A 14,571-nucleotide genomic window follows, 5' to 3' on the forward strand; every position below is an offset into this window, starting at 1 on the left:
TGTCTTGCCCTAAAAGTTGTCATTATGTATGGTTGCATTTTGAGATACTAGACCATATGTATTCTCAAGCACTGGTTAAACAAAACAAAAGTATAGAAAAAAGAAACATAAATCTTTCTGAACAGAAGCAGAACGAGATTTTCGGATGTTAGTCATGCAGAAATGAAAAGTTCGAAGGCTGCGAAAAATCTCATTTGTCATTCGTATGTAGCCGACCCAGCTTAGCGCGCTACACTTGTAGTCCAACGTAATCCTATCCACTAAAACCTAATCCATCGTACTGCCTTGATCCTCGCCCCTATGATCGACTTCAAGGCTTCCACTCCTATCCTCCACGCATGCTCACGAGCGATCTTCTCTTCGGCGTGTGCCATTGCACAACTTTGTTGGTTTTGGTTATGTTGTATTTTTCTGTATGCTCTAGAGATTTTCGAGTTCTAGCACCTTTGTATTTCATGCCCACCATATAGTTAACTTAGTATTCGTTTTCGACTATATCCGCTTACACATTTGCTTTCTGAATTTCCATGGTGGTGGCAGTTTCCACTGAAAAAAGACGGAAACAACTCAGTTTCGTTCATTTTCGTTTTGCTTCCAACCCCTACGTGCTTGAGTTGAATATATGTCCTTACATTTCCACTGCTATATAATCAAATGGAAGATTTCCCTGCCACCAAGGATAAGGACAGTGACAGTGACACACAAGCTTGTGCTTTGTAGGCATCACCCGATCGGACTTTTCCAATTACCATTTTTTTCTTTGCGGGGTTCCAATTACCATTTTGAGCGACAGTCGATCGGTTGCTCCTGCCAGATCCAGTAAACCTAATTAATCCCGAGCGACCCGTTTTTGCACGATGGAGGAGCTAGCGGTGACTGTAGAGCAAATATGCATGGTAGGTGCGGTTCATTTGTGTCCACCCAACGACGGCACTCTTATTTTCGTTGAGAACACCAAAGGAGACAAATTAGTACTTATACGTCTCTGGTTTATCGTGAACTTTTTTCTTGCGATGGTACTTTCCGTTATATAGAGTAGTTAATAGTTTGAAAGTTCCTACCGTGCGCTCGATCAACTTACGTGACATGCCACTGGTTGTAGTGGCTGTAAAGATTTCTATACCCCCTTTCAGTTCTTTGCAACATTGAAAGACAGCACTGGTCGATGATAACAAAGGAATTAAGTGCACCGAGTAGAAACTAGGCTATTAAGTGCACCAATGTGATTTTATTCCACGATAACAGATAAAGTGGGCGGTATTAATACGGGACATAGTACATACAAACATTCAAGAACACGGAGGGGATGCATGTGTTCTCCAAGGTCGCTGTGCAACGCGCACGTATGCGTACGCGCATATATGCACCTTCCCTTCGTTCACCAGGGACCATGTTTATTTACGAGTAATTTAATTCTTATGCACGTAGGCGCGCAGAGCAACGGCATGCACGTAGAGCTCGACGCAGGGTAGCTAAGCACTGGGCGGCAGTACTGCCTACCGTACGTACGTACGTATGCATGGCTGCATTGTTGCGTGTGCTCCTCTCAGTTGCGGACCTCCGCCCGGTACATGGGCTCCGGAACCTCGTCCGCGCGCGCACAGCAGCGGCAGCCATGGTGATGGAAGAGCCCGTGCCCGCAGCAGCCCCAGTGACATCCGCCGCCGCCGTAGCCTCCGCCGCCTTTTCCGCCATGGCCAGGGTAGCCGCCACCGCCACCGTAGCCTCCTCCGCCGCCTGGGTAGCCGCCGCCGCCGTAACCTCCACCGCCTTCCCCACCGTGGCCAGGGTAGCCGCCACCGCCGCCGTAGCCTCCTCCGCCGCCTGGGTAGCCGCCGCCGCCGTAACCTCCACCGCCTTCCCCACCGTGGCCAGGGTAGCCGCCACCGCCGCCATAGCCTCCTCCGCCGCCTGGGTAGCCCCCGCCGCCGTACCCTCCGCCGCCGCCGTAACCTCCTCCGCCTCCGCCTCCGCCGTAGCCTCCCCCGCCGCCTCCGTGCCCGTGGTGGCCTCCGCCAAAGTGGAAGTTCTCCACGCCGGCCTCATTCTCTTCCTTCTTGGCCTCTGCACGAACAGAAACAAAAAGGTGCATGGAAATTAGCAGCAGAATGCAGCAAAGCAAGTTTCTTAGCCTAATGACGGCCAACTAATTCAATTCCTGCCCGTTCAAAACTGCTCCGAGGAGTTAGTGCATTAGCTCACCAGGGTGTTCATCAGTCGAGGCGACGAGGATAGCAGCAGCAAGCAGGAGAGCGAACACAAGAAGCCCCTTGCTGGATGCCATGCTTGACATCCGTGATCCGTGCCTCTCCTTCAGTGGTCGCAGTGGCTACTGGCTACTGGCTGGCCAGTGTGATGGATGAGATACGGATTAGCATGCAGAGCAAGCGAATTTATAGGCCGGCCGATGGAGGGCTTGGATACGAATACGAAAAGCTCGGGATCACGAGGAGCTGTGAGCCTGTGACTGTGAGCGAGCTGAGGTTGGGTCCCCATGGCCATGGCGTCGTCTTCGGCCCGTGGAGCGGTGGTGGGTGGGAGAAGGACGGCACGCACTAATGATCGATCCTGGCAATCTAGCATGGAAGTAGCTAACCTCCGCGTCGTCCGCAGGAGCACCAATGGCGCCAGCCTCCCCTCTGACGCCGAGCATATTCTGGATCGGGGATGTCTTCTTCTGCATAGGGTGGGTGCTGCTCGCGCGACGCGACGATAAAGTTTGCATGCACGCATCAGTCTCATTAATCAGCCCCGCTGCAAGTTACCCACGGACGCATGTGTATCCAAATCGGCCGAGCGGATTCTGGATCGGATATATTCTTCTGCATCTGGTAACCAGACGTGGAGCACTGCTGAACGTTCGCACGTAAGTTATCTTCGCTTAGAGCATCTCCAACAAAACTCCCAGTAAAAGTGGTTTTACGAGATGCCCATATAAGTTCATAGGTGAGGTGATTTCTCAATTCCTCTAAATTTCTTCTCCTAAAAGTGATATTTTTGCAGCAGCGGCGGCGGACAACGGGCGCCGGTGGTCAGCAGGGCGACGCGGTGTCGATGACCGGCAGCGGCAGCGCGGAGGTCGTCAGCGGCGATGCAGTGGGTATGGCGACGCGTTGATGTGGTACAGGAAGGGTCATCTTCTCCTAAATGTACAAGAGAAATTGGACAGATTATACGAGATCCCGTAAAAAAATCAGGTTTACAGAATCTGTTGGAGCACTTTTTTTCGGAAGATACTTAATCTATTCATAATCAATCATGGCAGCATCAAGGTTGGAAAAAGCGGTAGGCGTAAGCAAGGCGGTTGGCCTTTGCCTAGTGCCTAAGCGGTGCTTAAGCGCCCTAGGCGTAGCCTAGGTGATTATATAATATTTACTATTGGGGTGTATATGTGGTTATTATATGTGTATTTTATTAATTTAGGGCATATAAGTATGTTAACGACCAACTACTATGATTGGAATATGGCCCTTTTGGCATATCAGTGCAATATGGCATGATTTGTTGCTTGGGTAGACAATTTCTTACTTGCTCTGCCTAGACTTCTGCTTATGCCCTAGGCGAGGCGTTGGGCCATTGCCTAGCGCCTAGGCGTGCCTAAGCGCCTCCTAGGCACTGCCTTTTTCAACAGAGGGCAGCATAGAGAACACCCAAGGTAAAAAAAAAATACAAACATGCTCATGTACCACCTAGCAATGACTACAAGAGTGAGCTGAAGGCCGAAACTGAAGCAACGCCCAAAAATGGTCCAATTTGACAGCAAAATGAGCCCAGTTCGGAACGAAGACCTGAGCAGGCACGGAAACAGGACAGCAAGTACTACTAGCGTAACAGTCCACACACATGTTTAGTTCAGCAAATATTTCAGTAAAAAAGACAGAAGGTGAAGTCAGTGAGGTGTCTCCAGATGCTACACCACAGGCGGGCGAGGAGGCTGTGGTGCAATATCAGCCAAATCAATATCAGTAGATCAATCATGGAGTATATTTTCATATTAGATTGATACGAATTTGCAGATGTAAACATTTTTCGCGAGCAGAAAAGTATCAGTCTCTTACAAGAACCAGTGCGAAATGAAATCACCCATCCATCATTTGTGGCCACTGAGAGCAAAGTTTCATTACATTCGGCCATAGATCAACAGCAATGCTCTCTTTCTTTCTTTCTTTCTTTCTTTTTGAAAAGGGCAAAAGACAATGCTCTTGATTGCCAACGACATAACTTGCTTGTCTTTCATCATAACTAAGATGACCAATGCAGCCCTGGATACAAATTGCAGATGTCAAACATCCTCGTGAATGGTTAACACTGAAATTAACTCCACTGTGATCTTTCTTCCTCAACCAGAACGATGATCTCAGATCGAAAAATATCAACCACTGGAGAGATGCCAAGCCTTGACCAGTTTAACCCCTCACAAACACAAGGCCCAATTCATTCACTAAGAATTTGCTTTGGCAGATGCCAGGGAATGTGAAAGTTAGTGCTCAAGGTTAGCAAATCAAGCAGAGAGAGACCAGCCATTAGCCCAGCACTACTTGGCCACGCAGGCATCCACTTAACTGATGGAGTAATCTGGCAAGAAACATCTTGTCTTTTGGTACATCCTCCTGTATATGGTCGCTCCTTCGAGCTCAGCATGGATTTCCCTCTCCGTCCGTATTCCCATAGGGTTGTCCAGAAGCCAACCTTCATTGTCGCACTGAAGATCTTTATCAATACGATCAGCATGCTCAAACACATCCGAGTATCCATCAAACCTTTCTCTCATGTCTGTAGCCACATCAAGCACATCTGATTGTACAAGCACCTATAAACGAAATAAGGTGAGATGTCAACTTGCAAAAGAGTACTTGACCAGCCTTTGAAAGCTAAACTCCCTACATAATCAACACAAGCCTTGATCGAAGATACAGAAAAGAGATTGTCTGAATAGTAATTTGCACTGGATCATATTAACTTGTATCACTCTATGACCCATATAATGCATAGAGGATGTGAAATTCCTATCAGTGAAGCAATAATAACTAAGAATATAGTCCAACTGATAACATGAAGGCAAGAATAAGCTTGAAACATACAAATCGAGTGGACAATACATGGCATTTCATAGAGATGTTGAAATTAAGCCAGATGCACATGGTTAATATATCCTCAATCTGATATACTTTAGGATCCCTCAAAAACATTGTTTCGTTATTCAGACTATTTTGAAATGATACCTTCATACAGATAGAACTAACAAAATAGTGATTGGCCTAAGTTAAACAGTCATTGGACAAAACTGATGCATACAGAAGGACTCTGACCGCATGCAGACTGTAAGATTAACAGAGAATACTTTGCATGAAAATCGTAGACAATGGTCATACCCGCCCACCCAGACAAAGGTTCTTTGTGATTGAATCGACCAATGGTGTCTGTAGAACTCTTCGCTTGTGATGCCTTTTCTTAAAGTGAGGATCAGGACACTGCAGAAAAGATGACTGCAACTCAGCTCTCAATTCCATAACATCAACTAAACCAGCATAAGCACAGGGACATATCGTATATAACTTAGAACAGTTACGGAATTACGCTCAGCTACACTCACCAGTATTGAAACAAGTGATAGGGGACCAGGGTATGATGACACAATTTGCTCGAAAGACACCGTTGCATTTGCAAACATAAAGTAACTGTGCCAAGGGAGCGATTTCAAGCACTGTTAAATTGTTCTGATAGCACGAAGCCCTCAAATGTCCATATGTGAGAAAGATCTGAGGCAAAGCTTACACATTTCTAAGCCCCAATTCTGTCACCCAGAACTGTGTCCGCTCGACCAACTAGACAAACAAAAACAAGCAGAGCATTATGACCACACCAAAAATCACACATTGAGAACCATGATTAAATTAAACCATAGAAGCACAAGAACCTTCTGCCGGATTTCCAGTCCGAGGTAATTCCGCCTTTCACCGGAGTTCTTTGCTAACCAAACCAAGAATCTCCCACTCCCTGCACATGAAAAAAAAAATCCCCTGATACCTGAGGCTAAAAGAAATGTATCAGCACAATGGAGATGCAATGGAAGGAGACGTATGCCCACCGCAGCCGATGTCGACCATGAGGGGCAGCAGGGGATCCTCGAACACCTCCGTCCATTCAGGCGGCTCCGTGGGCTCCTACAGGTAAAGCAGAGTAAGAATTGGCGGAAGGGGAAGGGGGGATCTTGAAGATTATGGTAGAGGCTTACGACGAACAAGGCGCTGAGCGGATTCACGTGCTGCCGGATGCGAAGGTGATGGCCCCGCTGCATACACCAAAACCAATTGGTGGGTGGGTGGTCAGGCTGGTACGCTATTTCGAAAAGGAGACGGAGGTTGAAGACTGGGAGGATAGGATAGGTGGGGTTGGGGCGGACATTGGGGTAGAGGGGGCGGAGATTGAGGTCCGCGTACTCCCTGTCCACCGCGTCGGTGCTCCGCGCGGCGGAGCACAAGGTCCGGCGCCGAGCGCGGCGACGGACGGGGGCCGCGCGGACGAGACGGCAGCACAGGGAGGCCGCGGCCGTCCAAGCCATTCTGGCGTCGATTCCGGCTGGTGCTTGAGCGGCGGCGCTGCCTGTTCGACACCCAGCCGAAGGGGTTATCTTTTTTTTTTTTATGAGTTGGGGAAGGGGTTGTCAAGGGGTGGAAATGTTCGAGGAAATTCTTTTTAGGGAAAAAACAGAGAGCTTTTCTTTATCGCGTATAAGAGCTATTGTTACTCACACTAGAAGGACAATTTTTATCAAATACTACCTCCGAACCAAAATATTTAAGTCTAGCAAAACGTCTTACATTTTGATGCGAATGGTGTACATAAAAAATACTAGCCGGCGCATTTGCCAAAAGGAAGAATCTTCAAATTTTCTGGCATGAGCTCCCAAAGCGCGTGTGCCCTCCATTGCTCTTTTTTTTTTCAAACAAAAGCGCTTAGTTTAGCCTTTGTTTTCTCTGTGCTGCATCTTCTTTAAAGATTGATCCAATGGAATCCCAACTCCCTTTCTTTTGGATATCTTTTTCTAAACTATGAATCTAATCTTTTAAAGAAAAAAATCTTTTCGCTTGAATTTTAGAACTTAGAATTTATTACCCTAGAAAAAAAACCTAATCATTTAAATCTTTGGTATCCTTCAAATATTCGCTATCAATCTTCTTCACAACGCAACTCTCGAAGCTACTAAGAACAATTCTTCTATTCCAGTTTCCCCTCTCGCTAGGATCCATATCCTCTCAGCGCCCTTCATCGACGGCGCGTTGAGCCTCCCTCCTCCAATCCCACGGTTGTCCCTTCACTCAGGGTGAACAAGGGGGCCTCTTGCAGCGCCGGCCAACCTTGGTTTAGGGGTCATGTGGGTTAGGCTTTCCCCGCGTTTTGTTTTCGGGATAGGGATCATGGCGACAGAACCATCGAACTCAGTATGAAAGGTCAGGACGATTTGTAAGCGATGATGCAGGTGCTTGGCTTGGCTGATGAGGACCTTGATGATGTCGTTTTCAAGTCGGAAGAACCATCACCGACAGAAGCAACTTGTTTAATTTGCTACCTAGTGCATGAGTAAACACAGATGAAGAGTATAGTAAATTATGATTATATAAAAACATGAGATTGGCATGGGACCTCACTCCAACTCAGGTCATTGGATGAAAATCTATACAAAATGCAATTGTCTTGCCTAGGGAACTGAGAGAAAATCATGAAAAAAGGACTTTGGACCAATAGGGGATTCGATGTCATTCTTGTGCCATACCGAAAAAGGCTTTTGCCCCGCTTTATATATAAATCAAACCACCGATAGCACCACACGAAGTACGAAAGGGTGTCTGCTGAGGGCACAACTCAACAAGCCCTGAAAATAAAACAAAGGCGGTAGCACCGCAAGCGGAGAAGCTAATCTGGCTCAGGTGGTGGAGGAGGGAGCGGTGGCGCCAAGTGAAGAGCCATCGCGCGAAGGTCAACAATGATGATGTTGATGGCGTCCTGGTCCTGGTGGCGGCTAAGCAGCCGCCAAAGCTGCAAATAGCCACACATTTTGAACACCGCGTCAATAGCACGTCGAAGAGGCACACACTGGATCACAAGCTTATTTTAAACATTTGAAAGCGTCCATGCTAGGACCCCAATAGCCAGCCACCTAATGTGGCGGCCCGTTGGAGGCAAGACCTGGATCTCGGCGAAGAGATCTAGGAAGTTGGTCTTACACCAACGACCACCAACCACCTTTACAAAGTCCACCACAATTGCTTCAAATCATATAAATATTTGGGTGCATATACATGATGTACCGGATGGGTTTGCACCAATGCTTAAGTCCCTGAATAGTAAAGTGGGAGAGGTTCTTTATGCGGAACCATGATCTTACGACTTCTGAGTGGAGCCAATAATGGAATCTTGTTTCTAAGGTCATACCCTTGTTACGTGTCTTTTTCTGGGGATACATATGTATGCCAAGTAGGGGCAAGGAGCGACCCAATCGCCACTTGGAGCGAGCCAAGTGCGACATCGCAGAAGGTGAAATCGGTGAGGTGTCTCCGTATGTGGCACCACAAGCAGGAGAGGTGGCTGGTGCAAGGGCAGGCAGTCGAGAGAGGACATGGAAAAGCTAGCAGTTCCTCGAGAACACGTAGAATCTCATCTTGAACCCCTCTCTTTTGTATACTTTGATGACTTGTCTCCTTCGTTGATCGATTATATGCTTGTGTAAATACTACTCCCTTTGAACTAAAACCACGACACTTATTTTGGATCGCAGGAAGTAATAACCGTCTAAACCATTTGCTACTCATCGTGCATGGACTGACTGTTAATACCAGCAGCTTACAAATTTTACACGAGTATAATTAATGGATCTTTCTACCATTGCAATAAAAAAGCTGGAAAATATAATAGCATGTGCAACTATTGCAATATCATGTGAAACTGCAAAATTTCATTGGAATATATACTTTTTTGCTATATGTGGAAAAACAACCAATTCAGACCAGTGTAGACTGGAGTGTCCTATATCAACCCTTTTCTTTCCTTTTCAATGCAAAGGCTTGAAAGAAAACCATTTCTCTTCTAAACAAACTTAAACAGTACAATAGTTATTACCCCTATCAGTTGCAAACACTTTATAATTTTTTTGAGAGCTCAATAAACATTTTGATTATTTTTTGTTCAACATAGGGTGCATAAAGAAAAAGAATCCTCCTACACAGGGTTATTCGAATATTGCCTGATCCTAGGAGCCGTAAAAATAACTCTTGCTCTGCGAATACTAGGAGAAGCAAATGTAATACTCCCTCGGAATTACTTGTCGAAAAAATGGATAGAAATACATATAGATACATCCATTTCCACGACAAGTAATTCCAGATGGAGGAAGTATTTGAAAAGGGTGCACGTTGAACATATATGTGGCTTAACATAAATATTGCAGAAGCGTGCAACGTGGTAAGCTCCATCGAGGCATGCAATCGCTGGCACTAGATAATGCTATGCTGGAGAAAAGAAGAAGCACAAACATGATTAGGTCCATCTTAATTTTGACCAGCAAGAGAAGCCTCGTGCCACTGCTCTTCAATGTAAGCCATTGGTTTAAGTACTTAACATGACATCACTTGGACAACATTGGTTGAGAACTTGAGATACTTAAAAATCTACTCCCTTCGTTTCAAAATAGATGACCCAACTTTGTACTAACTTTATACTGTTAGTACAAAGTTGGGGGAAGTTAGTACAAAGTTGGGTCATCTATTTTGGAATGGAGGGAGTAATATTCAGACCAGCCGACCAAAAGGAGTCAGTACCACATTTGAAGGCAATAGAAACCATGCTAGGAATTACATCAGAGACTGCACCACTTCAAGTCTGTAGCTCCACTACAGTGGCAAAACAACAGGAGGTAGCATAGATTGAAGCCATTAAGCAAGATCCTGAAAGCAGATAGTAGTTGGTCGGCGTGGGAGAGGACGATCTTGTTAATGAGCACCCTTAATCCGCAGATAATCATGTCAACACACTGCTTTGGCCCTGCGGGCAGAGGAGGTAAAACATGACCAGTTTCAGTCATTTACAGATATGAAGTCTGTCCTTGTAAATACAGAGAAAAATGCACGAAATAACCAGACTACTGGAGTGCAGGCTAAAAGGTTCACAAAGAAAATCTGAGCATATTCAGCCAACTATTGGAGTGCAGGCACACCCAGACTTCAGTGGACTAGAAAAACAGTATAGCATCTGATAAGAAGAACAGTATAGCAACTGATAAGAAAAATAGTATAGTGGTTGGGCACGCGGTTGTGCAGCCTAACGACCCGAGTTCAATTCTTAGAATTGACAGGTGATGCACAGGGGTTTTCCCCCATTTATTGACGATCAAGTTTGTTGTGTGGTGGAACCACTCATCAAAAAATATCTGATACTCAATTAAAAAAATTCTGAGGACCATGTTTATCTTGGTACTCATACTAAAATGGCCATATGCATCCCTAGTTGTTGCAGAGGCCGGGGAAGTGAAATTCTCCCCCAATTTTTAAGGGAGAACTAAAAGAACCCGACGCTGCTATACGCCGTAACCCGTCCCCCGCGTCCCTCTCTGAGGCCGGGCAAAGCCCAGGCAGTGCCGGTGGCGGCGGGGCCTCTCCCTGGCGCGTCTCTCTCTCTCTCCCCTGGCGGCGGCGCGAGTTCTTACCATGGGGGTGCCGGCGGCGACGCTTGGCGGCGTGGCGCGGGGGAGCTCCGGTGATGACTCGATCCTACGGCGGGGTGGAGGGCAGGGCACCGTCTAGTGGTGCTGCCTCCGCGGCGGCTACGGCTTGGGGCCCTTGACCCCGATCCGATCTGGATCTGGTGGTGCTTGGGTCTGAGCCATGGCGGCTGGCGAGGCGTGGTGTTCGTCGGGGCTTGTCGGCCTCTAGGCACCATGGGGGTGCCGGCGGCAACGCGTGCCCGACGTGGTGGTCATCTTCTTCCAGAGATAGCCGGCCAGAGGCTTGGTGATCGGATCTCGAGATCCATCATCTAGTCCCGGCTGCGAGTAGGGGAGACATGGTTGCCGGTGAAAACCGAGCCTACAGCAGGCGATGGCGGCGTTCTCGTCGTTACCTTGATGGAGGCATCGTCGGGTAACTACTGTCGACCCACTCATGCTGCTCCGGGGGAAACCCTAGGATCTGGTGTTCCAGATCGGACGATGGCGGCACTGCGGTGTGGTTTCTCTCTTGGGAGCATCGTTTGTGGAGCAGCGCTGGAAGTCAGAGGCAGGAGGTGGAGCGGCTTCGTCTTGCACGGAGCTTCGGTGGAGATGTCAAGTCACGCCTGACCGACAGGTGCTACGCTTTGTCATGCCTAGTCGGCAGGTGCTACGCACGATAGATCTTCCAAGGACTTCAAGCTGTGTCGGCTGGTGGTACTTGGCAGCATGGCGCTGAGGTGTATCAGTGGCGACCGCGACGTGCACAGCTGTTTGCGTGCAGGGAGGAGGTGCCGTTGGGCGCCGTGGTGGCGTCAACGATAGCTAGACCGAGTAAGGTTGATGCATCAGTACAGTTCTGAAGATGGAGCGGTGGCAGTTGGCGGCGGCGGCCTCTGAGAGCACGCCGGACCAGTGTGTGCCCCAGACCCGGCAAGTGGCTAGGTTGGGGTCTCAGGTCTTAGATGTTAGGCTTGGCTGCAATGTCTGTTTGGTATTAGGCCCAGGCTATCTGCGCCCCTTCATCATTTGTATAGGTGTAGCGACAGTTTGTTGCTTAGACGGCGGCTTTAGTCTTACTGTTGTATGACTTTGTAAGGTCTTGTGAGAATAATTAATAAAGTGGCCGTATGCATCTGGGGTCATCCTCCTTTTCTTAAAAAAAAAGAAAAAAGAAAAATAGTATAGTATCTAACATGTATATCCTGTAGACCGAAGTTGATGGTATGGACGACTTGTATATAAAATAAAGGAGTTTTAGTGCCCTTGACCTGCGTTAAAGGGAAACTGAACCTAGCACACAAAACGTAGAACATTGCTGAAGCATGCGGACCATCACAGTGTCGATTTTTCAGCAAACAAAGAGGGCGGAACCAAACTAAAACTAAGTCAGACTTGAACAGACATTACCATGTCATTGACACATTTGTACCATTTACTGCTTTACTTTCAGATCAAAATAAAGGTTCCGGGCTAAATGGTGAGTTTAGACTGATAAACTGCACAACCATAAAACAACTTTTTGCAACTATTGAGTATGCTAACCATGCATCATACCTGCTTACCAGATCAGCATTGCATTCGACGGAAGGATATGCCATGAAGATGTTGGTTACTTTTGTGCACCAATCGACACTTGGAGTGACACCATCGGTCAGCCTCACAGTCACTGTTTAAGCATTGGAGCACATCTAAATATCACTTTCAAGAAATCAAACTCGTGATCTTCCCCGCCGACGCCTTCAATTTCCATGTTCTCAAGATCAGCCAAGGTGATAGTTTCTGTTCTCCAGTTCTTAGGCTCATCACAGAGACAATTTACTGGGCATGCATCTTCCAACTAAACGAATGCGAATTACAGAAAGAAATTAAAGAATGTACCTCGAACCTCTAAAAAAAATGTACCTCGAACTTATTGGCTGAACATGTACAAAAGCTCCAAACACATGGCCCTTGGTGCTGAGATGTAGGTCCAGACCAGAGAAGTTGGTAACCATATGTTTATCGATCTCTGCCGCAAAGGTGAGATCTGCATTTGGAAAGCTAACTGAATCCTGCAACAACAAACAACAGTTCGACAAGACATCCTGGATAAGTTCAGTTTCGCCGGCAATTGCGCTAAATTGAAGAAGCAGGATAGGGGACATATATACTTGGACTGCAGATATGTGTAGGGACAGGACATGGACGCTAGGGAGCTGCACACAGGCGTCTCTCCCGGAGTCGGTCTGTCCATGTGTCTCTTCGGCGTTCAAGCCCACCTCTGAGAGGCCCCAAAGACCAAGCCCGTAAATCGGCTTGGCATACGAGCACCGCCACCAGACCTTGTCCACCATTGGTGCCAAGATGGACACCCCAATGTTGCCACAGGCATGGAAGGACGCTGTCAATTGCTTAAGCACAGGGGAGTCGACGCTGACATGGGTACGGCGGGTCCATCGGTTGCCGTGCTCCACGACGAGCTCCTCCAGCGACGCGGAGTGGACCGTAATGTTGCTCATGTCTATCAGACCGGTGGTGTTCACCTGGAGCACGCGCAGGCGCGGGCAGAACGGGATGAAGGTGGCCAGATCGATGTGGCATCCCGAGAGGGAGAGTCTCCAGCGAGCGGAAGGGGACATAGCCCGCATATGGCTTTGCGGACACGGTTAAGTGGAGGGCCCGCGCGCGCAGATCCATGGAGGTGGCGCGGTGGAAGGTGGGCAGTGTCACCTCCATGCTGGAGACTTGCAGGTTCCGCGGGAGAGTGAGGCGCAGCTCCACCGGCGAGAGACTCGCGGCGTCCCAGAGCAGCGAGGAGAACCTCCCGGCGCCGATCGTGCCGGCCTGGTCGGCGACGCGTATGTTGAGGTGGTAGATGTACACACCGGGGCGTCGACGAGCGGCGGCGCGGCGGCGCGCGGTCTGGATCGAGCCGAACGGGACGTCGTGGAAGCTGAGGGTGAGGCTGGGGAGCCGGGTCCAGAGACCGCGCCACCGGCGGGAGAGGAGGCTGGTGCCCGCGGCGGCGCGGGCGGAGCCAAGACGCTCGAGGATCTCCAGAAGCAGATCCTCCGGGAGGACGCTGGTGAGATCGGCTAGACCTTCGGATCTGTCAGTCGACCTCCCCATGGAAAAACCCCGATGCAACTCAAACGACGGGGAGCAAATGCAAATGCAAGAGAGGGGGAAGATGAGGAAGATGAGGAAGCGCAAGCGACTGAGCCGACGCGCAGTGGAGAAATAATAAAATAAGAAATTAAGAAAAGATGAAAAAGTCTCTTAGGCAGAGAATGAGCTGCTCGCGGTGGAGAAATAATAAAATAAAAAGATTTTGGATTTCGTTTTCTGTTTTTTACCGGACCTTAGCGAAATGGGCGAAATTCGTCATTTCGAAAAAAATTAGGAGAATTCCGGACGAAGAGTAAACCAGACTTTAAAATTTGGAACAAAAAATGGCAAAAATTTGAACGATAATGACTGAAATTTGTCAATCCTATTGAAATCAGGTAGAACAAGACTATATCACAGAAATTGTGGCCATGCTCGATGTTATTGGCGCCGTCGCCGGCTCAGTCGATGCCCAAGTGCAGCCTTGACCTCATGTGGCCTCGATCCACGGCCGCCGTCGACAAGGTCGCCTCATGCAGGGGCGCTGTCACGGCTGCGCTCTACATCCTCCATGGGAAGGAGGAGTGCTTGAGAAAAGGAGGCTGGGCGGAGGCGGAGGTTGTGTTGACTACCGCCGCCGCAGAAGGGAACGAAGAGAGGAAACATGAAACTAGGGTTCGGGTTGGTTCAGCTTGAGTTTTTATACCAAAAAAGAGGTGCGTGGGCTACTTTGGGCTGGGCTGGAAGTTCTACACATGCCGAAATATTTGATCGGGCTATAC

At 48.2% G+C, this 14,571-nt stretch overlaps 3 protein-coding genes across 6 annotated transcripts; all 3 read right to left on the reverse strand.

Annotated features, from left to right (window-relative positions):
• Positions 1 to 1,208: 1,208 nt before the first annotated feature.
• Positions 1,209 to 2,371, reverse strand: LOC120973739 (uncharacterized). The gene is made up of 2 exons (XM_040399753.3): positions 2,203 to 2,371; positions 1,209 to 2,064 (listed from the first exon to the last, which is right to left on the reverse strand). The coding sequence occupies exons 1-2, from the start codon at positions 2,291 to 2,293 to the stop codon at positions 1,547 to 1,549; spliced, it is 609 nt and encodes a 202-aa protein (XP_040255687.1). The 5' UTR covers positions 2,294 to 2,371; the 3' UTR covers positions 1,209 to 1,546.
• A 1,595-nt stretch (positions 2,372 to 3,966) lies between these two features.
• LOC109765100 (uncharacterized) lies at positions 3,967 to 6,683 on the reverse strand. 2 transcript variants are annotated; one of them, XM_020323883.4, is made up of 8 exons: positions 6,404 to 6,683; positions 6,236 to 6,292; positions 6,089 to 6,164; positions 5,918 to 5,997; positions 5,776 to 5,825; positions 5,594 to 5,678; positions 5,373 to 5,471; positions 3,967 to 4,810 (listed from the first exon to the last, which is right to left on the reverse strand). In XM_020323883.4, the coding sequence occupies exons 1-8, from the start codon at positions 6,560 to 6,562 to the stop codon at positions 4,559 to 4,561; spliced, it is 858 nt and encodes a 285-aa protein (XP_020179472.1). In that variant the 5' UTR covers positions 6,563 to 6,683; the 3' UTR covers positions 3,967 to 4,558. The 2 variants fall into 2 exon arrangements, with proteins under 2 accessions (XP_020179472.1, XP_040255689.1); XM_040399755.3 differs by having other exon boundaries at positions 6,236 to 6,646.
• A 3,118-nt stretch (positions 6,684 to 9,801) lies between these two features.
• Positions 9,802 to 14,451, reverse strand: LOC120974690 (uncharacterized). Of its 3 annotated transcripts, none has more exons than XR_012203329.1 (4): positions 12,853 to 14,451; positions 12,605 to 12,753; positions 12,257 to 12,494; positions 9,802 to 10,038 (listed from the first exon to the last, which is right to left on the reverse strand). XR_012203329.1 is itself a non-coding variant. In XM_045233300.2 (4 exons), the coding sequence occupies exons 1-3, from the start codon at positions 13,327 to 13,329 to the stop codon at positions 12,404 to 12,406; spliced, it is 747 nt and encodes a 248-aa protein (XP_045089235.1). In that variant the 5' UTR covers positions 13,330 to 14,451; the 3' UTR covers positions 9,802 to 10,038; positions 12,257 to 12,403. The 3 variants fall into 3 exon arrangements, 1 of the variants encoding a protein (XP_045089235.1); XM_045233300.2 differs by having other exon boundaries at positions 12,257 to 12,500; positions 12,581 to 12,753; XR_012203328.1 differs by having other exon boundaries at positions 12,265 to 12,753.
• Positions 14,452 to 14,571: the final 120 nt, after the last annotated feature.

This window comes from Aegilops tauschii, chromosome 2 (assembly GCF_002575655.3).
Source record: "Aegilops tauschii subsp. strangulata cultivar AL8/78 chromosome 2, Aet v6.0, whole genome shotgun sequence".
Classification (NCBI taxonomy): Eukaryota; Viridiplantae; Streptophyta; class Magnoliopsida; order Poales; family Poaceae; genus Aegilops; species Aegilops tauschii.

Excerpts from the sequence above, each read along its gene's own strand:
- LOC120973739 (XM_040399753.3), bottom strand. The coding sequence starts at position 2,293 with ATGTCAAGCATGGCATCCAGCAAGGGGCTTCTTGTGTTCGCTCTCCTG. Across the intron at positions 2,065-2,202 it reads CTCGACTGATGAACACCCTG|AGGCCAAGAAGGAAGAGAAT; the intron begins GTGAGCTAATGC and ends CTGTTCGTGCAG.
- LOC109765100 (XM_040399755.3), bottom strand. The coding sequence starts at position 6,562 with ATGGCTTGGACGGCCGCGGCCTCCCTGTGCTGCCGTCTCGTCCGCGCG. Across the intron at positions 5,826-5,917 it reads GACTGGAAATCCGGCAGAAG|TTGGTCGAGCGGACACAGTT; the intron begins GTTCTTGTGCTT and ends TTGTTTGTCTAG. Across the intron at positions 5,679-5,775 it reads GAATTGGGGCTTAGAAATGT|TTACTTTATGTTTGCAAATG; the intron begins GTAAGCTTTGCC and ends CCCTTGGCACAG.
- LOC120974690 (XM_045233300.2), bottom strand. The coding sequence starts at position 13,329 with ATGCGGGCTATGTCCCCTTCCGCTCGCTGGAGACTCTCCCTCTCGGGA. Across the intron at positions 12,754-12,852 it reads TACACATATCTGCAGTCCAA|GATTCAGTTAGCTTTCCAAA; the intron begins GTATATATGTCC and ends TTGTTGTTGCAG. Across the intron at positions 12,501-12,580 it reads ATTTTTTTTAGAGGTTCGAG|CCTAAGAACTGGAGAACAGA; the intron begins GTACATTCTTTA and ends CTCTGTGATGAG.